This window comes from Pseudopipra pipra, chromosome 18 (assembly GCF_036250125.1).
Source record: "Pseudopipra pipra isolate bDixPip1 chromosome 18, bDixPip1.hap1, whole genome shotgun sequence".
NCBI lineage: Eukaryota > Metazoa > Chordata > Aves > Passeriformes > Pipridae > Pseudopipra > Pseudopipra pipra.
The window spans coordinates 14,746,340-14,772,255 of NC_087566.1; the positions used below are offsets into that span (position 1 = coordinate 14,746,340).

The 25,916-nt window shown below is 41.5% G+C and overlaps 1 protein-coding gene across 2 annotated transcripts; it reads right to left on the reverse strand.

Moving 5' to 3' along the window:
- Positions 1-240: 240 nt before the first annotated feature.
- On the reverse strand, positions 241-24,736 carry PPM1F (protein phosphatase, Mg2+/Mn2+ dependent 1F). 2 transcript variants are annotated; one of them, XR_010435132.1, is made up of 8 exons: positions 24,531-24,736; positions 14,819-14,949; positions 13,578-13,777; positions 12,072-12,260; positions 10,794-10,937; positions 9,805-9,898; positions 8,262-8,764; positions 241-1,338 (listed from the first exon to the last, which is right to left on the reverse strand). XR_010435132.1 is itself a non-coding variant. In XM_064675345.1 (7 exons), the coding sequence occupies exons 1-7, from the start codon at positions 24,704-24,706 to the stop codon at positions 8,391-8,393; spliced, it is 1,308 nt and encodes a 435-aa protein (XP_064531415.1). In that variant the 5' UTR covers positions 24,707-24,736; the 3' UTR covers positions 241-8,390. The 2 variants fall into 2 exon arrangements, 1 of the variants encoding a protein (XP_064531415.1); XM_064675345.1 differs by having other exon boundaries at positions 241-8,764.
- Between the last annotated feature and the right edge of the window lie 1,180 nt (positions 24,737-25,916).

Here is a 25,916-nt window from a genome sequence, read left to right on the forward strand (position 1 = left end):
GGTAAACAATACAAGATAGTTTTAGTGACATTCATCTTTTTAAGCAAGCACGCTGTGTGATTCCAAGGATTGTTTCCTTGTAGTGCTTCCCCTGGTTTCTTTTCCCAGAAAAGCCCTATGGAAGAAGGTAAGATGCGGTGACAGGGTAACCACTCAAAGATGTGCAACATGACCATTGTGGATCCAGCTATTTGAAGTATTAAAATGAAAGATATATTTAAGGAAAGAAACAAACAGTGCTTTGAATCACTATACTTTATTAATACTTCAGAAACATCAGATCCTACAGTGGTGAGTTCTTATCCCCACCTGTTTCCAATCACTGCTTTGAAACAATTTCTTGCAATATGCAAATAGATACATGAGGCACTGTGTGAATACAAAAGTGACAATACAAAAAATCCCAATTAAACCTCATGCAATACATACATATATAAAAAAATATGGCAATGTAGCATAATACACACAAGCACTATTAGAACAATCCATGTAAATGGAAGTACAATATGCACAGCATTTAATGCTCAGTGACAACAGGGTTCTGACCTGCGCATAAAACCAGTCAGTTTAAATCAGTTTTAAGAGACTAGATAACTGGTTAAGCCACAGCTTATAAAACCTGCTGTACTGCAGCTTTTCTGCTCAGAGTCACAAGTGCAGATTAGCATACAAAATAAATAAGGACTATGATTCTACAACACTTGGCTAACAGCTCCTATTTCAGAGCCCCTGGCCCTCTTACTTTCATTCAAGGTTCGTTAACCAACACAGTGGCAAGAAATGTGCCTAAAGCAACAGCTCTGCTTTTGTACTATTTTAATACTGATAAGAACACATATTTTTTAAGTCAGCAGGAGTAGTCACAGAGGTCTAACTTACCACTACATAAGCCCAGGACTGACATTACCTTACAGAGCAGACCCTGAAGAATGACACTGACTGAAGGGCCGACGAGCCGTGGGACGTGCTCTGTTACCAGCCTGTCTGCTTGGCCAGCTGGGGTGAGAGAGAGAGAGCTGAGGAGGTGAAGGAAGTCAGAAAGCTTTTCCCCCACTCTAAACAGTGCAAATGTTTGAAAACAATCTGCAGGAACAGGGAAATACAGAGACAAGAACGTTTCTGAAGTCCTGTAATCAGGATGAGAACTACTGTTACCTGAAATAAGCTTAAGTATTCCTATGGAGTAATATGCAAATAACAGAATTTTCTTTTTAGACATCCAATACTGGTCCATGCCAAAGACACAACAGCTATTGTAGTCTCTTATCTTCCTAGCTGACATAGCACTGTTTACACTCTGGTTGGTGTTGCAGGCCTCCAAAAATCGGACCACGTTCCCTATGGACACAGATGAAATTAAAATTATAAAATGGCAACTAAACTAACTTAACAGCTAACAGAGTTTACAGTCTAAGAAGCACCATGGTAGTGAGAGGGGCTAGGGTATGACAATGTAAAAGGACATAAAAGATAGAAGAGAGAAAATCGGGAAGAGAATAAGGAGACAGAGCAGAACAGACTTTCAGAAGAGGAAGTTGAAAGTAGTTGAAGTCATTAAGTTAAAAGTACTTAGAGTTAAAACTTAATACTGACAAAAAAGAGGCCAGTATAAACTTTTAACCCACAATAAAACAAATATCTTGCTATTATTAAACAAGGTGAAAGGAAAAAAAAAGATTAAAAGAAAGAAAAAGGGGGGGAAAAAAGCAGCATTAATCATCCAATATTCAGCAGAATACCTTTTAACAAAGTTCAAAAGGGCAGCATGAAAAAAAGGAAATCACAGTATTTTATTGCCCTGAGAAACTCCCCATAGGATCAGTCTAGTTCCCTAGCTATTATCTCTTTATCCTTGGACATCCAAAAAGAACTATCATTGCTTAGATAAAAGGATAAATAGTTCCTAAAGGGAATGATGGTCACACCTTCCAGCTCCATTTGCCAAAGCAACAAACCTTCCACATGCCTAATGTATTGCCTCAAAAGTGATAATTAACTTCAAGAAGCGACACGATAGATCAGGAAGGACCAATGAAGTTCCTGTGCATGGAAATTCAGAACCATTTAATCATTAACAAGTTCAGTACTTCATATATTAATGTCCCCTGGCAATTAGTAATCAATAATCATAATCTAACTAGTCACAAAGCAGAGATATATTCAACTTCCTAAGGAGCTGAATGTATCTTCTCTCTTCAGACTAAAAGCACACAATAAGACATAAAACTCTGACTGAGAGGAGTTTGTTATCAAAATAAAGCAGATGTTACAAAGCAGCCAAATTCATTTGCTTAAAGCAGTGGTTTTCAGCAGACAGTGCACTGCCAGTTCTCCAAGGCTGCTTTTTTTATTCCATTGTTTGCACTCCAAGAAGCCTGAAAACATTTCTTTTCCTATTGATTTTGTCCTCTTCTTTTTAACAAAAGCTGCATCTCACTAAATTTTCTACATGGCCAACACAGCTGGCTCTTGTTTATTTTTGTGTGCATCAGCAACAGCTTGGAAAACACATTAAACCAGGGACACTGAACAGCTTGTGAGTGTTCAGGCTCTGAGGGGTCACACCAAAATAAAGGCTTAAGTGATTCTCTGTAAGATTTTGGTTTCCTGTTCCATCCAGAGATAAGGTTATCTATCACAAGAACCTACCAGCTCATTTTAAGGCAGTATTTTAATAAGTGTCTATGGCAGACAGGTGTTCAGAGGTCCAGTCGCTCCTTCATGTTTCCATTTGATTACTTTTCAGCTGACATGACTGATAACAATAAAAATAGCTTTAGATAAAATAAACCCCAAGAAATATATTAAAACCAATCAAAACACATGCAGAAAGTGTCTGGCTTAGTTCAGAGCTGTCAATGCTGCAAAACAAATACTCCACAGGGCTGGCTGGTTTAGAGGCTCAATTTAGTAACGTGGAGAGGACCAGCTCTTGGTTTTGGTGCTGTTTGAAAGGTTATGATGAGCTTGGCAGAAACCCCACTGCTTTTCAGCACTGTTCAAATGCAACCAGACCTGCTATAAACTTGTGTTTAGGAAGAATACATGACTTCATGTAGATTGGGAAGGTTTGCACACATTTAAAAGCTCATTTTTCTCCTTCTCCAGCCCTTCCTGGATGGCATTTTGCTCATCAGGAAGGTTTGCTCTTCAGAAAGGGGAATGGAGCACTTCTTCCTAGTAGGATTTTGTCTGAAGGTCGAATTGCAAAAGGGACAGTAATAGAACTAAGCAGTGAAATTTAATTCAGGCTTAACTAGAGCTAAATTATCCATGAATCATCTGCAATCTGCTCTGTTGTGGCTAACATCCCCCCACCTTCTCCCTAAAGCATTTGCTTGATACTTCAGTACTATAAGACTAGAATAGACCCTGGCTGGTACTGTGCACTCAGTACCTGCATCTGCAAGAATACGAGTAATTTACCCAACAGAGTCAAACTTATACAAAGAGTGAAGCTGGAATACTAATTTAGACTTTACTGATTATGCCCTATATAGGTTGAGGGTATTTGCTGGTTACCATTTACAAATACCCGTGTTCCTCAGCCACCTATTTTGGAAACACCTTTTTGTTAGTTTTTAAGGCATTGCCTGGGAGGGAATCTTCAACCCCAAACAGTTGCTTTAAGTTATCAACTGAAAATGGGTTTTCTAGTGCAGACAGACAACTTATCTCCAGAGCTGAAAAAGCAAGAGAAGCACTTTTCCCAACATCCAACAGAAAAATGGAAATTTTAGTGGCTCTTCATGACAGAAAGTTAGTGGCATTGGAAATTGTTTTTAAAAGAGCAGTATTGCATCTGACTCTGAATTCAGATAAGTGTCTATTAAATGCTATTAAAGTCATCACTGTGATTAACACTATTCAACTGCCAACTCTCCTGTAACCACTCCCTGCCCAATTACTCATCCTCCAGAGCTCACGGACACACCCCAGGGTGTTTCCTCACAGCAGCACTTGCAGTGAGCAGGAGCTGCAGACCCTGGATGCTCCCTCTCAGCACCACTTTACATGGGAGGATGCCTGGAAAAATCCATTTAGTAGCATTTGCTTCCAAGGCAGTGCTGAGGGGTCACAGTAAGTCACCTCAGACACTGTCAGTGTGATTCCTCCCTTGGCTGTTTGAAGATAGAGTTGCCTCAGCTGAGTTCTGCCTTTTTAATGGGTGTGTTTCTAATTCTTTCAAGCACTGGTATTTTGCTTTAAAGAACTGACATTTGTAGCTCCATTTTCCAGCCCACTTCCTTTTTAAAATAGGCATTAATAATACTTAAATGCATTCCTGTCTCTCACTCCTCCATCACTCAGAGGGTGGATTTTACTTAATCTCTGTTCTAAAAATTTGCCTGCATTTCTATCATATCTTGAGGGGAAAAAAAAGCCAAAATGAACCCCCCCCCAACAAATGTCACTTGTAAAATTTTAATCTTGTCTGTGTCAGACCCAGAAGATTTCACTGCCTTAGGTATGTGCCTCTGTAGGAGAAGACAAGGCAAGGAAGGGAAGGTAGAAGTATGATTTACCCATAAGCTAAAGAGATACTGAATACCCACAAAATGACAAAAGCCAGTTTCCAATCAAGCAACACAAGAATTTAACTGTGCTTGGTTTTACAAATGCAGGCTCCTTTGAAGAGCAATTTTTCTTATGCCGGGTGCTAAAATGCAGCAGCAGATGTTCATTTTGAGCTTAGTAAGACATGAAAATACTTTCATTTTTCATGGAACGTTTGTCTTGAATCCTTCAGCTAACTTCTACGGCCTCAAAGGTTTTGGCTACACTCAAGAACTGCTTTTGTTGAAGGCCCATCAGAAAGACAACATGAAAAATGCACAAATTACTCAATTTGTCATTAGCTGATTTGATACTGGTGGACAACTACTAATATATTGTAGATGGCACTGGGAAGGCCCAGAGAGGCCAGAGCATTCTCTCACCAAAATTAGATCTTATTTTTAGATATAGGAGGGAAGAAAAACAGAACAGTCAACACCAGAAATCCAAGAAGCTTTAAGAGAAAAGATAAGAAAAGGTAACAGTAGTTTAGTACTGCAAATTCAACATACAGCATCATTCCATATTTTGAACTATTTGGTTCAATTTCATACCTTCTGCTAGAGCTCCTTCCCCTCTCTCCTCACCACCCATACTAGTGGTTTTCCTTGTAACAGTATTGTGCATTAGAGACTGTGGCTTCTACAAGTGATATCAAAATGAAAAGTGAAACCAAAATTGATTTCTTGTATCATTGCCATCCCAAGAATAAGACCATCCTGATGATCATTTTAGAAGTGCACTTCCAAAATCCATATTTGCATCCTGTGTCATACTTTCAACATCAAATTGAATTTTTTTTTTTAGTTTAAAATAAAACAAACAAAAAAACCCCAACAAGTTTCCATAGGTTTTGATCAGGCTGTCAAGAATAGATAAGACATCACCAAAATCTATTTTCCCCCAAAACTGCATTTGGGATTTTCCTGTAAATGATACTTAAAGACTTATTTATTCCACTGATGCGATTTTTGACCCATTACAACACCTGCAGACCTGACCAGACTTTTTAAAGTTAGTAAGAAGTCTCTGAAAATGGAATACTTTTAATCCACATTGCAATCTGTATGAGTACCCAAAGACATCTCAAAGAAATGAGGCACTAAGTCATTCAGAATGAATACACTTATATAAGGGAACAGCTTCACAGAATGTAGAATTTTTTCCCTAGGGCACAGCTTGAGAATTGGATTTTTTGATTGCTACAGACAGCTTTCTAAAGGCCCATTTCACTTAGCTCCCATAAAACAAAAATTATCAAATTTGAAACAACAAAGGACATTCTCACAAAGCTGTAAGTATCCATCCTAATGCAAATCTGCCCAGAAAAGGTCGAAATAAAAGGATCACCACAAAGAATTTGGCTTGTTCAGTCCCCTCCATCTTTGAGGAAGTCTGGCAAATTTCAGAAACTATTAAACCATACTATGAACTTACCAACACTTCACACCTCCCTTCATGAATACAATAGCTTCCCCCTCTCCTGATAAACCTCAGATAGCAATGAAATCAAACAATTCTGTGTGATTCTTACCATATTAATACTGAGAACTATTTCCAAGACACCAAGAGGCACTAGTGGTCATCAGAATTTAGCATGACATTGAATATCTGGGTTAGAAATCAAAGAGAGATGAGACGATAAATCCAAAGGGATTACTACAAAGGGTTTTCTTAACTGAAGTAGGTTCACTACAAAAACTGATACCCACCCTCCCAGGCTGCCATCACAGAAAGCCTTCCCCACACATTTCAGGACACCAAAATGTAGGATGGAAAACTGCTCCCATCCTTTTCAGAGGAAAAGCTCCCGTTGTCGCATAGCGAAACAAGGCAGTCACTCTCTCAGCTGCTGTGTCACGAGAGAGTAGCTCATTGAGGAACTGAGCAGTTCCTACATTAAACCACAAGATCATCTGTAGCATTCCAGCAAAAACCTCAGCTCACTCGGGTCACTGCATTGCTCCACACCAGTCAATGATCCAGAGACACTGGGAACACAACCAATGCTGCTCTGTTCTTCCCTTGAGCCATCCCTTCTACCTAAATTTCCTCCCTAAGCAACATTAATGTTCAACATATTTTAATCAACAGGACTGGCATGTTGCAATAACATGTGCTTCTAAGTTAGGCTTACAATCTTGCTGCTAGATGCAAAATGCTTTTTGTTTAGACACTGAAATTAATAACAAATTTACCATTGAGCCTTCAGATCTTGCTGAGTCCCGCGAGCCAGGCAAGACACAACACAACCAGAGGCTCTAGCACGGAATGAATGGAACAGCTGTGCAACACCTTCCACACTCATTAAGACTCTTACATCCTCTGAGCTTCACAGTTCCTTAGAAAGTTATCTAGACTCCAAAGGTTCAGGAAGTAAGGCCAAATTAAGTATGTATTAATAAAAACTGTTACTAAACTGTTTCTAGTTTGTGTTACTGAATTTTCTTGTGAAGGTCAGAAGTTACTTGTTTTTAAATGAAAGGCATGGTGAGTCAGATTGTTACTTTATGATTAACTCACTACAGCTTTTTGCACTGGGCAGGGAGTAATTCAAGTGAAGCTTAAACCACAACATTTGGCAACAATGAAAGACATGTTTTCTTGAAGCCTAGTTACTACTACGATAATTCACAAAACTGAAACATTTAAGTGCATTACTGAAATAAAAAAGTCACATTTTAAAAACAGTAAAAGCTAGCTTATCATGTGATAGGCAGCCAGCAATCCTTGGGTGAAATATTTAAGGCACTTGAGGGTAGTCAGTTTTTTTATACCAGATAATAAACACAGAGCCATCTTTAAAATTCCAGTTTAAATAAAAACCACAACAAAATAAAGTAACACTGCAAAACATTCCTCCAACTGTAAAGTTCAGAAAATTAAAAAGCCACTTACAATAAAAATAAAATTCTCCTTTGTTATAGTACACAAAATAGTGGCAGGAAGAGCACATTTACCTGCTTGAGCACACGTACTGTAAAGATCTCTCTCAAATACAACCTGAGGGGTCCTTTCTTTTCAGGTTGCCAAACAGCCAATAAAGCATGTTTGTTAGGGAGAATAATCCACTGCAGTTAAATATCAGATTCCAGTTTATAAACCAGAGCACCACAGAAAGCAGTTCATTTTCTACCATTTTCCCTGGGATTTTTCTAGTTAGCTTTCCTGCTCTTTTTCTGGAGCATCCAGTTTTCATTTTCTGCTCTCCATACACACAAAATTAAATGTTTCTGTTTGAATAAAGAGGCTGCACCATTCTTGTAATATCATCTTTGGTACAAACCAAAAGCACCTTACACAGCACTCTGGTCACCCAGTCCCTCACACAACAAGCGTGTTCCTACAGAACACACACAGGAGGAAGTTTTCTGTGATGGGAACAGCTTCTCCCCTCCAACCTCCAAAGTAACATTACAATTAAATACAACATACAGTGTTCTTTCTAAGCACTAATTTAAATTTTCACTCAGAATTCATAAACAGGTATTCTTACCCATTAGCTTATACATATTATGGTTTCTTACCACTTCCAAGGTAGAGGGATATATGACCAGCAGCCCTGGGACACACTTTAGTGTCTGCTCCCAGAGATGAAATAACTGTACAAACCTCCACGTCTGCTCAGTGTTTTTTGAAGGGAGGAGGAAGGAAGGAAGGAAGGAAGGAAAAGACAAATGGGAACATAGTAAAAAGGGCCTTGCCTTTCTGTTCCATGTTTGTCCATTTGTCATTTTTCCTGATACATTTTGCCTACTGTATTAGAGGCTTCTTCAGTGGAAAGTAGTTCCTTATGTGAATTTATCTGACCATTCTGGACTAAACAGACTCTGTCACTGTGTGGCTGCTGGCTTGCAGCCGAGGAAATTAAAGGGCGAGCTCTGAGCATCAGCAGCAGCCCCAAGGCTCTTCGGGTCTCTGAGACAGTCTGCCAAGATGTCCTGGGGATGCCTCAAGAACACCACTAGAACAGTGATGTTGTCACTGGATCCGTTCTCCTTGGCAGCAGCCACCAGTCTTTCTGCTGCTTTGAGCCCCTCTCCTTTGGTCTGCATTAAGTGCTCCAGGACCAAGTCTACAACCTCATAGGGCTTGATGGCATCAAAGAATCCATCACAGGCCAGGAGCAAGTAATCTTCTGAACCAGTCAGCTCAAAGGAATCTCCATCTGCATCCCCAGAGATATAGGGCTTCTGGCATATGTCACCTGAGACAAGCAACCAAAACAAAGGCTTTATTACTTCAAATGTAAACAGGCACGTCTTCACCCACCAATCGCTTTTACCGTCCTCAAGGACAGCCAGATCATATTCCAGAGGTACCTGATGCAGGATAAGAGTAGTCAAAAGCCATGGAATAAGCATGGAAGACCTTTGTCTTCGGAACACTTGGAATCTACCTAAATCCAGTGGGTTGCTTTAATTTATGCTTTCCTAATTTTGCAGGGAAACTAAAGAAATTATTACTACGTTTTTTTCTCTCAGAAATATATTTGTGCAAGGAGATGGTAAGGCCTTCATTTTGCAGGTGTGCCTCTTATACAGCCTTTAGCATGCTATGAAAATAAGATTTTTCTTAGCTATACAGTATACAGTACAATGTCATCAGAATCTGTGTTTAGTTCATCAGTTTTATATGGACATACTTAGTAAATATGGGTTGCTACTGACCCAAATAGTATTAATGCAAATTTATACTAATTTGCTTCCACTCATACATTACAGTTATCTACTGTAGTGCCCATGGTTTTTTCTCTTTTTTGTCCTAATCGGTTAATAGCAAAGTAAGCTTATTTAATAAGATTCTGGAATACTAAAATTAAAATACTCTAAATTGCTGGATATGTGTGATTTGAAAGAGAAAGATCCACAGTCAAGGAGAAAGATACATTCATATTAAAGTGGACAAACTCCCCCAAAAAGCAGATATTCGGGCACGTAAAGAAGAATAGATAAACATTTATTGCTTCATCCACTTTTACAAATTAAATGCAACACATTTGTCAAACTACTATAAAACACCACAGTATCAAAGGCATTTATAAGAAGTAAAAAGCTTAGATGTAGAAAAGAATTAGGATTATCATGGCTAGTATGTAAAATAAGTCCTATAGTTTGCCTTATGGGAAAGACAGTAAGAGTCGTTTATTATGTGGTTGATGCTGAGCAAAATACCATTTGCAATCTCGGGTGGTGTATTTCAATCAAATATAATCTGACATTTACTAATTCTTATGGTTTTTCTTACCAATTGCTCTGGAAACAGCCAGGGTACCATTAACCCTCCAGCAGTCCATGTAGGTTACACAGCCACCCAGAGTCTCAATCCGTGCTCTCTCATCCTGAAAAACAGTGGAATACATTTTTTTATGCTGTTTCAGCTTCTGTATTTCTACTGTGAATACAGTAAGCACACATAGCAGAATCTACTGCAGAAACATGCACATAGGGCCAATTCTTCCCAACCATGCTATGGCCTGGCCACAAAAAAGCAGAATTCTTACGTTTCTGTATTGTCATGATCTTTCCCACATGGATGAGTACTCTTTCCTGACACTTCTTGCCATCTCATACAGCAATTGGGTAAATATATTTGGAATGAAATACAAGATAAGTAGGTAAAGTAACAATAGCATTTGCCTTGATACTTCTTTAACTACTCAGTTATTACAAATATTTATGCAATGAAGGCAAAGGGTCATGCAATGCCAGCTAAACTTGCAAGGTCCCCATCCAATTTCATGTAATAAAATATCTGGCTATTCAAAACAGATAGGAAATGCAATACACTTTAAGCCAGTTAGGTCAGTAGATTAGTGTTAGCTTTTCATTGGCAGTACTGCATACTATGAAAGACTTGCATTATGATAACATTTTAAATAGCTATTAATCTCAAAATAGTAAGTTATTTTGAAATAGGCAAATTTAAATTCACACACACACACAAATATCCTGTAAAAGTCTTTAATTACTACAAATTTCAAACAGACAGTCTGAGCAGGAACTGAAGTCAGGACTACCAGTACCATCAGTACTTTCAAGCAGCCAAGGTGTAGGAATCACCTTGTCAAGACACAGGAGTGTACGCAAAAAAAATTTGTTCATTCTCCAGATCCTCTCATACAATATATGTAATTATTTAAAGCACCAAACACTTAACAAGGCTTGATTCCAAAAGGTTTCACGAGAGATTGTGACAACACACATTTAGGAGAAAAATTAACCAGTCAGACTTACTTCTCTTTCTGGTTTGTGAGGTTCCATTAATGTCACAGCTTTTCCTTGCTGCACCAGCATCACCTGTGAGTCCCCCAGCCATGCTATGTGCAGCTTGTTCCCTACAATCAACGCAGACACCCCTGTTGTGCCACTCCGCAGCTTCTACAGAAGGAAACAGGGATGTCTGGTGAACACTCAACATGCCCTACTAGGATATATGGCAATACAGTAAACTTAGGTTTAATCACACTAAAGGCAGCAGAGTAGACCTGCCAATCCTAATTCAGGTACATGAAAAAAAGGTACAAGATCATAGACAAAGTTGAAATAAACTGTTTATAAACATATTTTCTAGCATGCACGTGGTTATTAGGACCTCTGTTATGTTCTTCCTTCTCTGCTATTAATTCCAAAACTGATCTAGGAGAATAAGAGCTCTATTGTTTAAAACACAGAGATATAGAAAAGCAAGAGGATCTGAATTTCAGTATTATGAACACAAACACACACAGGTCTCTCCAAACCCTTTCACATCTTCCACTCTAACACTAGAAACTACAGACACCTTGCTCCACATACATCCCTTTATCCTTGGGTATTTAAATAAGAATGTCAACAAAGGAAAGAATCTAACTGTCCTAGATAAGTGATTCAGACCTCCTGGAGATGCTGGTCCCTCTTTTGTACCTAAGTGACAGATTAACCATGAATACTTCCATATACCACCATAATAAAAGAGTTCTCAAATTGTGTAATAAACCATCCTCCCACTACATAGATTTGAACAAAGAATGTTCATCATACCAACTTGATTCAAAGCTGATCAATAAGTTTAATGAACTGAAGAGTCTGATTTAAATAATAGAACTCTTTTTTCACTTACAAGCACCTGTGACACTAATGGTGGCACAGGAAAGAGGAAGATAGTGCCCATATTATAAGGAAGAGCAAAATATCTTTTCCAGATAAGAGGTAGAAAAATAGAACATCTAGAGGCTCCCCAATTTAGGCAAAGAGGCAGCAGTGTTCTCTCAAATAACTGGTATGTCAGAACCATTTAAACCACTTTAACACCTCTTTTAAATTACTCATCTTGAACTTTCAAGCACTGTCATTTTGATTTTCTTCAAAACAAGAAATGAGTTGATCAAAGAAAACCTTTACATGTAGCATAATTTCATAAAGAAGCCGGTGATTCAAAGAAACCGTACTGTCAGAATTTTCTGGATAATACCACGTTGTCCAACAGTTCTCAGTGTTACTTAAATACAATGGAATTAATCTCTACCCACTCACCTCTCTTTTGGCTTTGAAAAGAAACATTTCATCTGTTTTCTGGAAAGAGCATTTCAAGGCCTCAGCTGGATTCTTAACAATCTCTTCATGTAACCCAACATTTACATGTAAATGGGTTGCTGAGTAATTGGCAGCATCCACTCCACCGTGGCCATCAAATACCGCAAAGTAAGCACGGTCAACATCATCCTTTTGCAGGGAAGGAGAGAGGAGAAGACACGTTCATGTTCAAAAACAATACAGCTTGCAGACTGGTACCAACAAGCAAAGATTCTTTATTCTGGGCTTTCTTTCACACAAACAGCAATTTAAATCCGTTTACACATGTACAAAATGGATAAAATGGGTACTTTGCAAGGGAATTGCTTTTCTTTGTTTACTGGTAGTCACTTAATGCCCTTGAACATAACCTGGAATTGAAACAGCAGATGGCTGGTTATGTAGTCCTACAGCAGTTTCATTAATTGGTATTTATGGTACTTATACAACTGCTGTTCTCCCCTCTTCTGTTCTTAATGTCACCGAATGGTTTGGGTTGGAAGGGACCATATGGTCTCATTCCAGCCCCTCTGCCATGGACAGAGACACCTACCACCAGACCAGGTTGCTCCAAGCCCCATCCAACGTGGCCTTGAACACATTCAGGGATGGGGCAGCCACAGCTTCTCTGAGCAACCTGTGCCAGGGCCTGCCCACCCTCACAGGAAAGAATTTCTTCTTAACATCTCAAGTCAATCTGCACTCTTTCAGTTTAAAACCACTCCTCCTTTTCTTGTCACTACATGCCTTGTAAAAAGCCCCTCTCCCGTAACCCTTTAGACCCTGGAAGGTGCTCAAAGGGCTCCCCAGAATCTTCTCTTCTCCAGGCTGACCAACCCCAGCTGTCTCAACCTGTCTTCACAGCAGAAGTGCTCCTGCACTCTCATCACCTTTTTGGCCTCCTCTGGACTCACTCCAGCAGGTCCATCTCATTTTTTTGTTGTGGGTCCCAGAGCTGGATGCAGCACTTCAGGTGGGGTGTCACAAAGACAGAGCAGAAGGGCAGAATACCCTCCCTTGACCTGCTGCCCATGCTGCTTTGGATGCAGCCCAGGGCACGTTTGGCTCTACGGGTAGCAGGTACACGCCACCGGGTCACTCTGAGCTTCTCATCCAGCACCCCAGGTCCTTCTCCCCAGGGCTGCTCTCAATAAATATCTAAGTTGTGTCAGTCACTAGAACATTGTAACTCCAGCAACATAACACTAGATGAACTTCCCATCTCCCTGTATCACTCATGACATGAAACCCAAAGTCACAAGATCCTCCCTATATCACTTCTTTATCAGGGCAGTAGTTGGCCCCCAGCAATCTGAGTCACTAAGTCCCTGCTCCAGCACAGACATGATAAATAACTTGTGGCAACAAATCTTTGCCATTTCACAGGCCATCAATCACTAGGCCATTGTATTTACAGCAGTGCTGAAAAGCTACCCAACTGGCCTCCCCAGCCGTGTCCAGACTTACTGATAACCCAAACAGCTGGTTGAACTCCGGGAGCAGAACGTGGCGATCCTCCATTTTCCGTCGAGCGTTACGGATGGCGTGAATGGAAACAAGCAGGAACCGCTCCAGGGGTCTCAGTGATGGCAACTGCTTGTGCCACTCGGAGCAAATGTCCCGAAGCTTGTTAAAGAAGCAGCGCTGCAGCGGCTCCCCATCCAGCACTGACAGCACAAAGACAAAACAGTCACTGCTGTGCCCTGGGTTCCTACATTACCTCATCTTTTGGCCTGTCTTTCCTTCAAATTTCTTTCCTTACAGCTACATATACACATCCAGCGCTCTGCCTGTACAGGCTCTGCAAGAATGAAAATGGGGTCCTGAGAGGAAGTTGCAATGGTAACTAGGATGACATCAAGGATAATAGCAGCTTCATTACTTGCTAGTTCTCTTTCAAAACAGAGGCGTATCAAGTAGGTACAAAATCGTAAAGAGACCCAAAAGTCAGTCTGGCATATTAGACATAAATGTTATCATTATGTAAGTAAAATTAATAAGATATAGTGGTAGGAGTTTCTCCCTACTGAAAAAAAAAAAAGAAAAGGAAATAATCAAGTGTTCAGAAAAGCCTTCAAGATGATATTGCTGTTGTCTTGGACACAAGGGTTGAGAAAGCATTAGCCTGGCTTTGGGTTGGTTTATGTCCTACTGAACCACATCCACTGAAACAACAAGGAAGTCTGAGAATATAGGGAGGGTGGCAAGAGAAGAAATCATCGATAAGGCCAGTGACTATTGAGAAACTTGCCAAGAGAAAAATCTGGAGTTTCAGGATGTTCAAGTTGTGGAACGCTAGAGGTCCCAAAATCTGGTTCCCAAGACAGAAGCAAGATGGTTTATACGGATGAATTTAAGGTGTTGGCGTGGCTGCATATCAGCAGCTGTGAAGATGCCACTGTCAACACATAGGAGTCTTAGCTAAGGTCAGCCTACCAATGAGAAAAGGGCACTCTCTTCCTTTTGCAGAAAGCCAACCCACACGATCAGTCCAGGGCTCCAGACATCGCATTTGCATGTTGCCCACAAAACTAGCACAGCTTCCTTTCATCCCACAGATACCCAGCAGAAGCAAATAAAGTTCTGCTCACTGCTGCTTGCCAGGCAGCCTAACCAAATAATCTGGGAAACATTTCAAAACACTGAGGTCTTCTGACAGACAGCCTCTGGGAAAACCACAGATGGAAAGAGTGAAAGAGTATACTTACAGGTGAACCTTTCCTCATCTCCTTCTCCCTCTGTTTCCACATTTTGCAGCTTAAATTCAGTCAAGTCTGTTTGCAGAACTTCATCAACAGCAGCATGGATCAACGATGCTGCAAGAAGTGGTGAAACACCTCTGCTGGCAAGAAAAGGAAGGGAAAGCAAAAGAGTGCATTAGTTTAAAATGAGCTAAAACCTCACTGTGTATGGCTGGTGACCTCAGAAATTAGAGAACTTACACACAGTAATTCCAACTTCGTTAGTAAACTAGTAGAGGAAACCATATGTTCAATATTTATGCATACAAATCTTTAGTAAGATCCTTAGTTAGACAACTGCTTTCTCAAGAATGCAAAGAGGAAGAAGCATATGAATCACATTTTCAAACTGTTTCCTCACACTCCAGTCACAGATGGTACCTCCTTCTCTTGAGCTCTCAAATGGGAACTGCTACCTTCAATTCCAGCCTCTGAACACAAACACTTTGTTTTTACTCACTACACAGTGTTTCTTGTTTGCAGTCCCACAGTATCAAGACCTCTGTATTGTGGTACATGCAAGTCTCCAAAAAGGTTACTTCGGACTCCTCTTCACAAGACAAGTCCTGCTTAGGGCTAACCTAACCTACAGCCCTCGTCCTCTCCTCCCTGTAAGCTCCTCAGAGAAATCACCCAGGAAGAAGGTGCAAAGAGTCTGCACTGGGGACTAGGACAAGAAGAGATTCCAAACTTGTGAGTCAGGTGAAGCTTTTGGGTAAGCATCTAGAAGACAATAATGCTACACAATCTACTCACCCCCTCCTGCATACTGAATGCTTTATTCAAGCTTTATAGAAAGCACACAATTGCTACAATGCCTTCGAACCTGTAAACAAGTAAGTCCCATCCAACTTTAAAATGGGGTTACTAGAAAATAACTCTCTTATATTCACTATATTCCCATGGCAAGCACTAACAACTACAGTACCTAACACAAATTCCACCCATTTTCTATGAGCACAGTGAACATCCATAAAAAGCATTTTATCCATTGTTCATGGAGTGTTTGATTCCCCACAAAATATCAAATTATACAACCAAAGCAAATACCACATTAGGGCACCTGCAGCAAGTCAAGGAGGAGATATTGTTTTGCCAGGAAACAGTCCGAAAGTCCTGCATAAAACTGGTTTGCTGCAGAGGATGAAATGGAGGAAGCAACTGGTGTGTGCAGATGTTGCACAGCGATGACTGGTTTGTGTGTGTACAGCAGGGCAGGGAGGGGAAGACTGCGAGGTTTCAGACCTCAGTGACAACAAGCCGAAATGCATTTTGCCATTGTGTTTCTGAAAGAGAGGCCTTGTCACATCCTCCCAGCCCTGTACGAGTACCTCCCGTGGCAGCAAACAGAAAGCATTGTGTTAGTCAGCAGGCTGCTAACACAGCCCTGCTTTATGCTCCGCGTTCTGTGGCACTGACGACCTCCTTTAATGAGTTATTTCGGTACTTCAAATAGATGGCAATGTGTTTGCAGCCCTTTCAGTGCTAGCTGCAGTCATGTCACATCAAGGGAAAACAGAAAGTGGCTTTTATTTCTTTTTAAAGGCTAATAAGTTTAGGGGAGTCATTCCTTTCCTAGCCTAGTTAAAGTAACAATGCCTGCTTATAATCACTGACACTGATAGACATCCTTTTAAAAGGTCAGGCAAGAAATACATCCAAAAGGGATATGTCAACTCCCCCCTCCCCCAAAATCCTGCTTCCTGTTTTTGTTTGTATAGGAGAAAAAGAAAGGAATATGAAAAAATAAGCCCAACAAACAATGTCAAATGTGTAGCTGACGCTGCTGAAAGTCAGAAGCTTTAGTCAAAGCAGGTTTCAGCTCCAGGAGCAGAGAAAAAAAACATTAAGTGAAGCAGCTATGAATGTAAATGCACAGTGAGAGCCACAGCTTCGTCATCTTCAGGATTTCTCTGCTATGCTGGAACTAAAAAAAAAAAAAAATCAAATCTAGCTTGGGTTTCCAGTTCAGCATCAGAAGAGGGCTTATTACTTTGATTTTAAACTTCATAGATTTATGCTTTCCAGAGTCCTGACTTGCAGAACTGGGTCCATAAAAAGCAGCTTAAACAACAGGCAACCTCCTAAGTGCTATAATTCACAAGTCCTGTATAAACCTCTGTTTACAGGATGCCTGTAACAAAGAAAAAGTTTACAAGTTATTATGTCACATCCTTCAACTTTTTCCAGTTGCCACCCAGCTCCTAAAAAGGAAATTCAGAGATTCCTCAGTACTGATACACTTCATTCAGCTTTGCTTCCTGTGCATTTCCTCCTCCTCCATAGTTCTGCAAATCTATAAAAAAATGCTTGTTTATTGGGATTTTGCCATGCAGTCAGCAACAACATGGAACAGTTGATTCTGACACACTGAACTAAATAGGTAGGGTCATTTTTCAGACCTTTATCTTTTGTCAATGTCAATTCTGAACAGAACATATTTGTGATTTCTTTGTAAGTTTTTTTATAGCACTACCATATTGGTAAGACTGTTTTTTACTCCAGTTCAGGTAAATGGAGCTCCAAGGAATGGCATCTTCCATTCAGGTTCAGTGTTGACCAGTTCTAATTTCATCCTCTAAGTCAGAGACTTCAAGAGTTAACAAAATATGTGATTAAAAAAGAGTAAGAAACGCTGCTTTAGTTGAGGGCTACAAGGTCTCACTTGGCTGGAGAGTATCTGGAAGCAGCCACAGTGCCTACAGCAACAAGGGCAAAAGTAGAAGTCCACTACAACCACTATATCAGACTTCAAACCTTTTCTGTAAGCAAAGAAGAATGTCACGTATTGTTAAAATCTTCCTTTCGAAGAAGCCCAAGACACCCTGGTGATGAGCTGAACCAAGCATAATTTAATCTTCCTGATTCAGAAGGAATACTGTAGCTGTTTCCTAAGAGGGAAAGCAAATGTGTTGGGAAGAAGAGGGCAGCTGGTGGGGTGTGTTATGTGCAAAGGATGTTACCTTAAGAGAGTCTTAGAAGAAGCATGTGTCAGCCCCCTTTCTGTGGCACATACAATACTAATTACCCAGCCCCAGCACAGGCTGGTAGCAAACAGACTTTAAATTTCTTTGCCACAGGCTATTTCTTTGCTAACAAAAAGGGTGTGTTTTGACCACAAAAAAAAATATTAAAAAAGAATTAAAGCATGTCGTAACAGTGTAGATGAGGCATGGTAGCTTCACCAGCAGCTGAAGCCAGATTGGCAGGGGCTGGAGCATGGAGTTCATATCCTCCAGCCACTCAGGGTAAAATACAAGCCTCATTTCAAAAATCCAAGTAAGTGGTAAGTTAAAGAGTAAAGCAAGACTTATACCAATAAAGGGCAGAGATCTGAGCTCTATGTCACCTGGTGGAGGGTGGCACAAGCCTCTCCAGGACAGGCCAAACACCCTGTGTTAACACAAAGCCTTCTGCATTTTTTTTTTCTTTTCGGAAGGAAAAGAATTCAGATCCTCCCATCCCAAATACACACGTTCTCCCACAGTATTGTCAAGAAATCTGTTCATAGAAAGCAAAGCACAAGAGATTACCAACTGTATTGGCCAAGTATTGATCACTTGTCATCTTTCAAATTACAAAAAAAAAAAAAAAAAAAAAGTTACATGATGATGTGTCTAGATATTATTACCAAAGTCATGGCAACAAAGCAGTAGTGGCACTGCAGGCCAGAACACCACTGTATGAGCCTCTTCTCCTCTCAGTGTGCATATGCATATACATGCATATGTTAGGGAAAAAGAAGTGCTATATCTGCTGGCACAAGCTTGTCAGTCAGTCAGCTGCAGCTGCTGTACACTTGAGGGACGAGACGTTTGCGCTCTTATTTGCTACAGAGGCTCTCTAACAGCAGAAGATCACACACGGCACAACTCTGCCAGTAAAGCAAAGTCACTGTGGACTCAGTGTGTGTTTCTAGCACGTTACAGCTCTATCAGCAGTGGGTTTAGAGCAGATCTGCAAATGCCAGCAGTTCTCTAGCAAGTGAAAGATCCTCTCATACTGCCAAAATAATAGCAGGTCACAAGGTTTCTCATAAACAAAAGCTGCTTGTATTCACTATTTTCTCCCCAATCTGCTACTTTTATTTCCCTCTCTCTTTTTATTCTTATAATCAACTACAGAATGTTTCCACTCAAGCAGCATTAGTATTTATTAGAGCAGCACTCACAGTTCCCAGGGTGATGGTGACTAGGAAAGTACAAAAATCTATCTATCTATCTATCTATCTATCTATCTATCTATCTATATCTCCATCCATCGAGGAGAGAACATCTGACATCCTAAAATGCCCAGGAAGTTGTTTCTTGTGTTAATGACATTAGGTCTTTAAAGGAGATGAACAAGATGGAATCAAAACAAATACATAAACAATGCCACACAGAGAATTTCCATCTCTTATGTTTACACGAAGCAGGGCTTTTTCAGCTTTTCTTATGAAACTATGAGAAGCAGCAGCTTTAGAATCCAGAATCCATCTGTTCAGGCCCTTCAGTCATCATGGAACAGTTTTTATAGAAAATGTGCAACAGAGAGTCACCTGCTACTTCCATTTCATTCTCAGCAGGAAGAAAAACCACACAGCAGAACGGGAGAGGTTTAATTCCACAAAAGCCACTTGTCAATTAAGCCCTAAACATGTTGTTTCAAAATTGGGTATTTCTTATTTTGATATCCAATTCAAACAACAACAGAAAGGGTGTTTCACAAATGTTACGAGAGCAAAATATGAAAGCTTTGGAAGACAATTTCAGTTTTCCAAGTAGAACCAAAGAAACTGATTTAAACATCAGCAAGCCAGCCCTGAAAGTTTCCTCATTGTTATGAATTTGATCTTTTTTTTTTTTTAGCATTTCATCAAGTCTTTTCTTTCTTGAATTGCAGGTGTCCCCACCCACATGCTTTTTTTTTTAAAAGCAAAGTGATTCTTTCACAAAATTACTATTGGGAGTATCTTGTAACTGGGAAAACTCCCTGAGAGTTTTGAATTAGGAAACACACATTGATCACAAAATTAACAGTTTATCCAGCCTCTCTGTACTGTTGAAGGTAGGACAGAGCTGCCAAAACCTTTACTATCCAGACACATGTACAGTGTGGGCTGCACATCATTTCTCCCAAGCTGTGTATGATCCTGCCATCAGCTTTAGCAGCAGCAGTGGACAAACCACACACAACAGAACACAAGCTAGTTTTGGTCACCACCCAATATTACTAGAGCCAGTTTGTTAACCCTTTGCCCAATTAACTAATAAATAGTAGACGTGCCACATTCCTCTTACACATTAACTTTACCAAAGCTACGAAAAACTGTAACATTGTTAATCACAAACCAGTGAGAGAGCTGGTGTTCCAAAGCAGGTTGTTTCTGATAAACCCACATTTGCTTCTGCTATGGAGCACAACTGGTTCCATGGAAACTAGAAGGTTTGTTTGCAGGCAATCCCACCTAACATTCACTGTCTTGTCTGAAGTGAACAGTGACACTGCAAACATGTTCCCAGCAATGAGAAGTATTAATACATTACACTAAATAGTACAAATTAGGAATAAGGAAGTATTTATTAAAAGCGGGGGTCACAGTAAACGGGATTAGTAGTTTTCACAGAGGAAAGAACTAAAAAGAGTTTTAAGAAGAGACTGGGGAAATAAGAAGCAAGATAAAATTTCTTTTCTCCCTCTTCATGCTTACATCACGTACAAACATCAAAACATCAAAATATCAGAATTGCTGAATTAACTACTCTAAAAGAAGGGAAATGCTGAAAATAAAGATGCTAGGACCACACCTTGGGTGTGAGTGCTACAGTGTAAAACACAGACACAAAACAGGATGCTGAGGCAACACAGCAGATCCTTTGGGAGGGGGCAGAACGGGAAGCTCAAGTCTCCCAACTGTTTGCTATTGTAGCAAAGCTCCTCAAACAGGAAGGCTACAGGAATTTCACATTGTTCCACAGATATGTCACGGGATGGCCATACAAGTTTCAGGTCCTACCAAGGGGAAGAAGAAATTTCTATATTTGGGGGTCTGATTTTATCTCATGTTCTGTTCCAGTGCAAGTCAGGAATGTTTCAGGTTGATTTCTAAAGCTCTGTAAGTAACTAATGGACTATTCAGTCACATCGATCTGTTTCCACAGACTGTTAGAACACACAGCTCTCACCCAAAAGTGTATGTTAATTAAAATTCTGCAAAACAAGATCACTAAAAATTCTGAAAAATTGGGGCAGGTTATGTACTGCAGTTAGGAGCAGGCAGTTCCATTGATTTAAATGAATTATTTGAAGCAGAATACTGCAAAGCTTCACTAGATAAGTGATTTAAGCACAAGGCCTGCCAGGGAGCAAAAGAGGTTTGCTGTCTTGGCTGGTGTTTGGCCATGGTAGCTGAGTTTGGAGAAGTTTGTTAAAATAATTCATTTTAGATTAGGACAGACATTCAGGAGGGTTAGTCTGAGGTATCCAACTGCTTCCATGTAAAGAGATGTGTGCAGCCTTAGAGAAGCAACAGCACTCAGAGACTCCTTGTTGGACCTCATTGATGTTATTCCTTTGCCCATTCTCTTCTCAACAGCAATCCTGAGCAGTAGTGGAGAAACAATGTTCCTCATTGCAAAGACACAGAGGTTTGTGCCTTCAAGCAACTGGAAGAACAAGCTTAACATCACCATATGTTACCTCATGAGCCAAGGATATTAGCTCAGGCCCTTCAGGGCATGACCCACACATCTGTGCACATGTGAATGAAGTACCTGACAACACAGAAATGAGAAGCAGAACAGCAGAACTGTGTGTCAAACTTGATTCCCAATAACGCTTTGATCTACAGAGAAATCCTTCATCCTTGCTAATCACCATGTAAAGTACATTCTGTGATGCTGGAGTGTTAGAGAAATGAAGGAAGTACACTGAGGAAATACAGGACAAGCATCAATGCCAGCAGTCAGTGAGATACATCCAATAACATCTCCATAGTGTTAAACCTCTTAGATCAACACTGTGATATTTGAAGGCGAGTATTTTCCATTGAGCTGCCACCCATGTGTTTGGGATGCTGCTGTCACAGCCTGCAACAGGAGATCACTGGATCTAAACTACAGTGACCCCTCATGAGGTCACTAATCTGGCACCACTTCTGCATCTTCAACAACTTTATACAGTCTTCTAAGTGTCATCTCCTCCCTTAATTTTCCCATTTTTTAAAATCTTCAACATCCTTCTTTCTCTTATCCCCTTACTATTCCCTCATCTATTTTATTGAGGATTTCAGGGATTCACATCAACCGAAAAGTTTATTTAATCTTCAAAACTGCATTTTGAGTTGATCCACAGTACCAAACATGGGAAAGAAAATGTAATGTTTGGCAATTTCTCACACAATCAGACTTCAGTTTTAGTTCCTAATTACACAGTTTATGAGAAGAAGGCCGGCAATTTCAAAACACCAGATTTCTGGCTTGGCCTTAGGCTGTACCAGTCTTTTGCTGCACACATAAGAACTTAGCCTACCCAACAGGAAAATGCAGCCTTTCTGCATCTGCAAAATGGGGTTTCTCATTGTCACAGGAGTCCAAAACTGAGCTGTAATTCTGTGGGGATCCCTATATTTGACACTTCAGGTATACTACACTATACCCAAACACATGGCTTCACACATGGAGCTGCCTGCAGCCAGCCATGAGAATTCATAAAAATACTTTCCACATCTATTTCTTGTTTTCAATACATTTTGTGAAAAGAAGGATAAGTAAGTAGATTGCTGAATTTATATTCTGCTTTCCTTTCTTTAGCTATCTTTCCCTTTTTTTCTGTTGCCAGCTGAGGACTTGGGCAGCTCCACAAAACAGGCTGTGTAACCTGAACTGGCTGCAGGGCAGGTATGTGAAAAATGCAGCTTCTGACACTGGCAGGCTCTGCTGTGTAAACACGGGGAGCGATAGGTGAGGTGAAAGCACTGCATAACCAGCATGTCTCTCGTGTTTCCCCTTGTTGCTGTGCCCACTAAGAGCACAAGAGAATGTTAACAGATATGTAACTCAGAAATACTGATTTTTAAATCACTACATACGTTTGAATAACATATCCCATAACTCTAGAGCTGCATACCCTCCTCTCTTAAAGAACTGGCCCACGTGGCAGAGGGGTTGCCATGTGATAAGTATTTGTTCAAGACTGCCATTACCCTGCTCTTTAAAGCACTCACCCGGAACCACTCTTGCTCTACAGAGTTCAAAGATTCAGTACATGCAGTGAATTTGCAGTTTCACAGGGGAATCCGACAGCTGTGTTTTGTTCAAGAGCAATTTAGTCAAAGCACAACTAAGTAATGCAATAATCATCTCGGTCTTTTTAAACTACAGCTTAAAAAAAATCATATTTTTTTGTATGCATTTCTTATCTTCAGGTTTAGGCATACCATTTAACTGAGTGATATTATGTTCCGAAGCATCTCTGTAATATAAAGCAAAGGAGTAACTTGATTGTTTAAGGCAATTTAAATATTTAAAAATGACGTATACACTTTCAACAACAACAACAACAAAAATCTATCTGGTGTTTATAAACTCACCAAATGGTAGTTAAAGAGACAAGTAATTCAAACCATGTTTTCTATCTATCAAATTCCACTAGTAACCAGGTAACATTCAGCATATACCTAACCAGAACTAGTCCCCCTTCACTCCCTGACTTCACACTCCCATTACCACAGCACAGTCAGACCACCACTAAGATTCTTTTAGACCACCCACTATCCCTGTTATTGACTCTTACAAACAGGTGAATGAAGCAGACTGTGGTAGGAACTTCGTAAAACCTGGAATGCACAGGCCCTACTGCTCAAGTGCTTCAGAAAGAAAGAAGGGTATAAGCAGACAAGAGGTTGGATCGAGACAACTTGTACTCGATGAAGCAGTAATTTGCCAAAAGTAAGTCACATCCAAATTCTTAGCAGTGTTAAAGTGTAAACCATTCAGGGTGAAGGTTATAAGAGGTGTCTCCCAAAGTCAGGGGATGACACTACTGATGAGCAGCTGTGTGTTCCAGCAGTGGTGTGACTACACTCCTGAAGTTTTGAGAAAACATCCACTCGAGAAACCCACACAAGCACATCCCATTCCCCAGGCCTCAGAAGGGCCGAGGAGCTGAATACCCTTGTAGCTGCTTTGCTTCTTACCCCTGACAGCCCTGCGAGGCTGCAGTTCACAGACTCCCTCCCAGACTTTCAAGCAGACCCACACAGGTGCCCTTAGGGGCTTGAATTCCCGCTATTGGTACTTCCACCACAAGAATCGCCCCATCGCGATAATTGCAGGCTTGTAATTGAATCCCTCCTGCACCGGGAGCGGCAGAGGAATATTTCCGAAGCGCACACGCAAATAATATTATAAAGGCACGGGGCCGGGGCGGCAGGCCTGTGACAGAAGCACGCTGTTAACAGTCACAAAAAGCAATAAGGAGGGTAGTAATAAATAAACAAATAAGTCTCCAAAGGTAACGTTCCCTGGGAGACGCCGGGGGCTCTCCCCCGCTTCAGGCGGGCCTCGCGTCAGGAGGAAGCGCCTCCCGCTCCTGCACCTGCCGCGGCGGGGCGGCCCCGCTGGCTCCCGCCCGCTGCCGGCGCTGCCCCCTGGGAGAGCCCGGCCGGAGCCCCCCGCCCGCACCGCCGCCCCCTCACCTGCCGCCCAACAGGCTCCTCGCCCGCTCGGCCAGCGCGCCGGGAACCTCGGCCCTGCTCAGGGCGCCGCTCCCCGCGGAGCTCCAGGGCAGCGGCTCGCCCGGGCCCAGCGGGGCCGGGAAGTCCCTGAGGAAGGCGCCGAGGGGAGCGGCGGACGGCCCCGGTGCCCGCGCCATGGCGGCGCCCGCTGAGGCGGCGGGGCGGGACCGGCGGGCAGCGCTGACGGCCCTCAGGGCCGCGCGGGGCGGGGCCTCCGGGGCGGGGCCAGAAACACGTCTGGAACGCGGGGATGGAGCGCGCGCGTCCCGGTGCCGCGGGACGGACGGACGGACGGACGGACGGACGGACGGACGGACGGGCGAGAGATTTGTCTGAGGACAGCTTCTGGGGCCCCTCTTCCCCGCACCATCTGCCATCAGAGAAGGGCTGAAAGCAGCAGAAAGGTGTTTCCCAGGGACGCCGCTTCCCCGAGCTCTCCCGGTGCTCAGCGCTCACAGAATATGCTGAGTTGGAACGGACCCATCAGGATCATCGAGTCCAAGTCCTGGCCCTGTGCGGGACACCCAAAATCACACCATGTGCCTGAGAGCGTTGTCCAAACGCTTCTTGAACGCAGACAGGCCCGGTGCTGTTACCACTGCCCTGGGGAGCCTGTTCCAGTGCCCGATCACACTCCGGGGGGAAGAAACGTTTTCTGATATCCAACCTAAACCTCTCTTGACTCAGCTTCATGACATTCCCTCGGGTCTGAAATCTGCCAGATCCTGTGAATGGCTCATCCTAAACACTTGAAATTCCCAGCACTTTATTTCCACTGGGACTAGCACAGCAAAGACATTTTGTGAGCCAAAGTTTGTCTGCAAATAGCCAAAATAAAAGCCATGCTCGGAAGAAGAGGAAAGCATTCCCACTCAGCTCAGAAGCCATGGAGAATGACTAATGACAGGTTCCCCACACTTCCAGGACCATCTCCAAGCACCACAGAAATCCCAGCTGACAGACAGCTCCCAGCAGCAGCAAGCTGGGCACACAGGGACATTTGGAGCAGTGGCCTGGTGTACCAGAGCAGACTACAGGAAATAAGAGGATTTGAACTGAATCAGTACATGCAGCCTGAAAGCCATTATAGTTTAGGCCAAGACCTATGACTCTAAGGCACTACAGCAAGATGATTTTTTAAAGGTGTGGTTCTTTCTAAAAAGAAGCTATTTGCTCCAGGACAAAGGATATGGAAAGACTGTTTTTTACCAGAAAGAACTAAAAAATCCACCAAAAACAAAAAATCAAACTACTGAAAAAACTTTTACCTATGGCTGGATCTTTTAAGCAATTAAAACTATTAAAACACAATTCATGTTTGAGCTGTAACTGCATAAACATTTGATC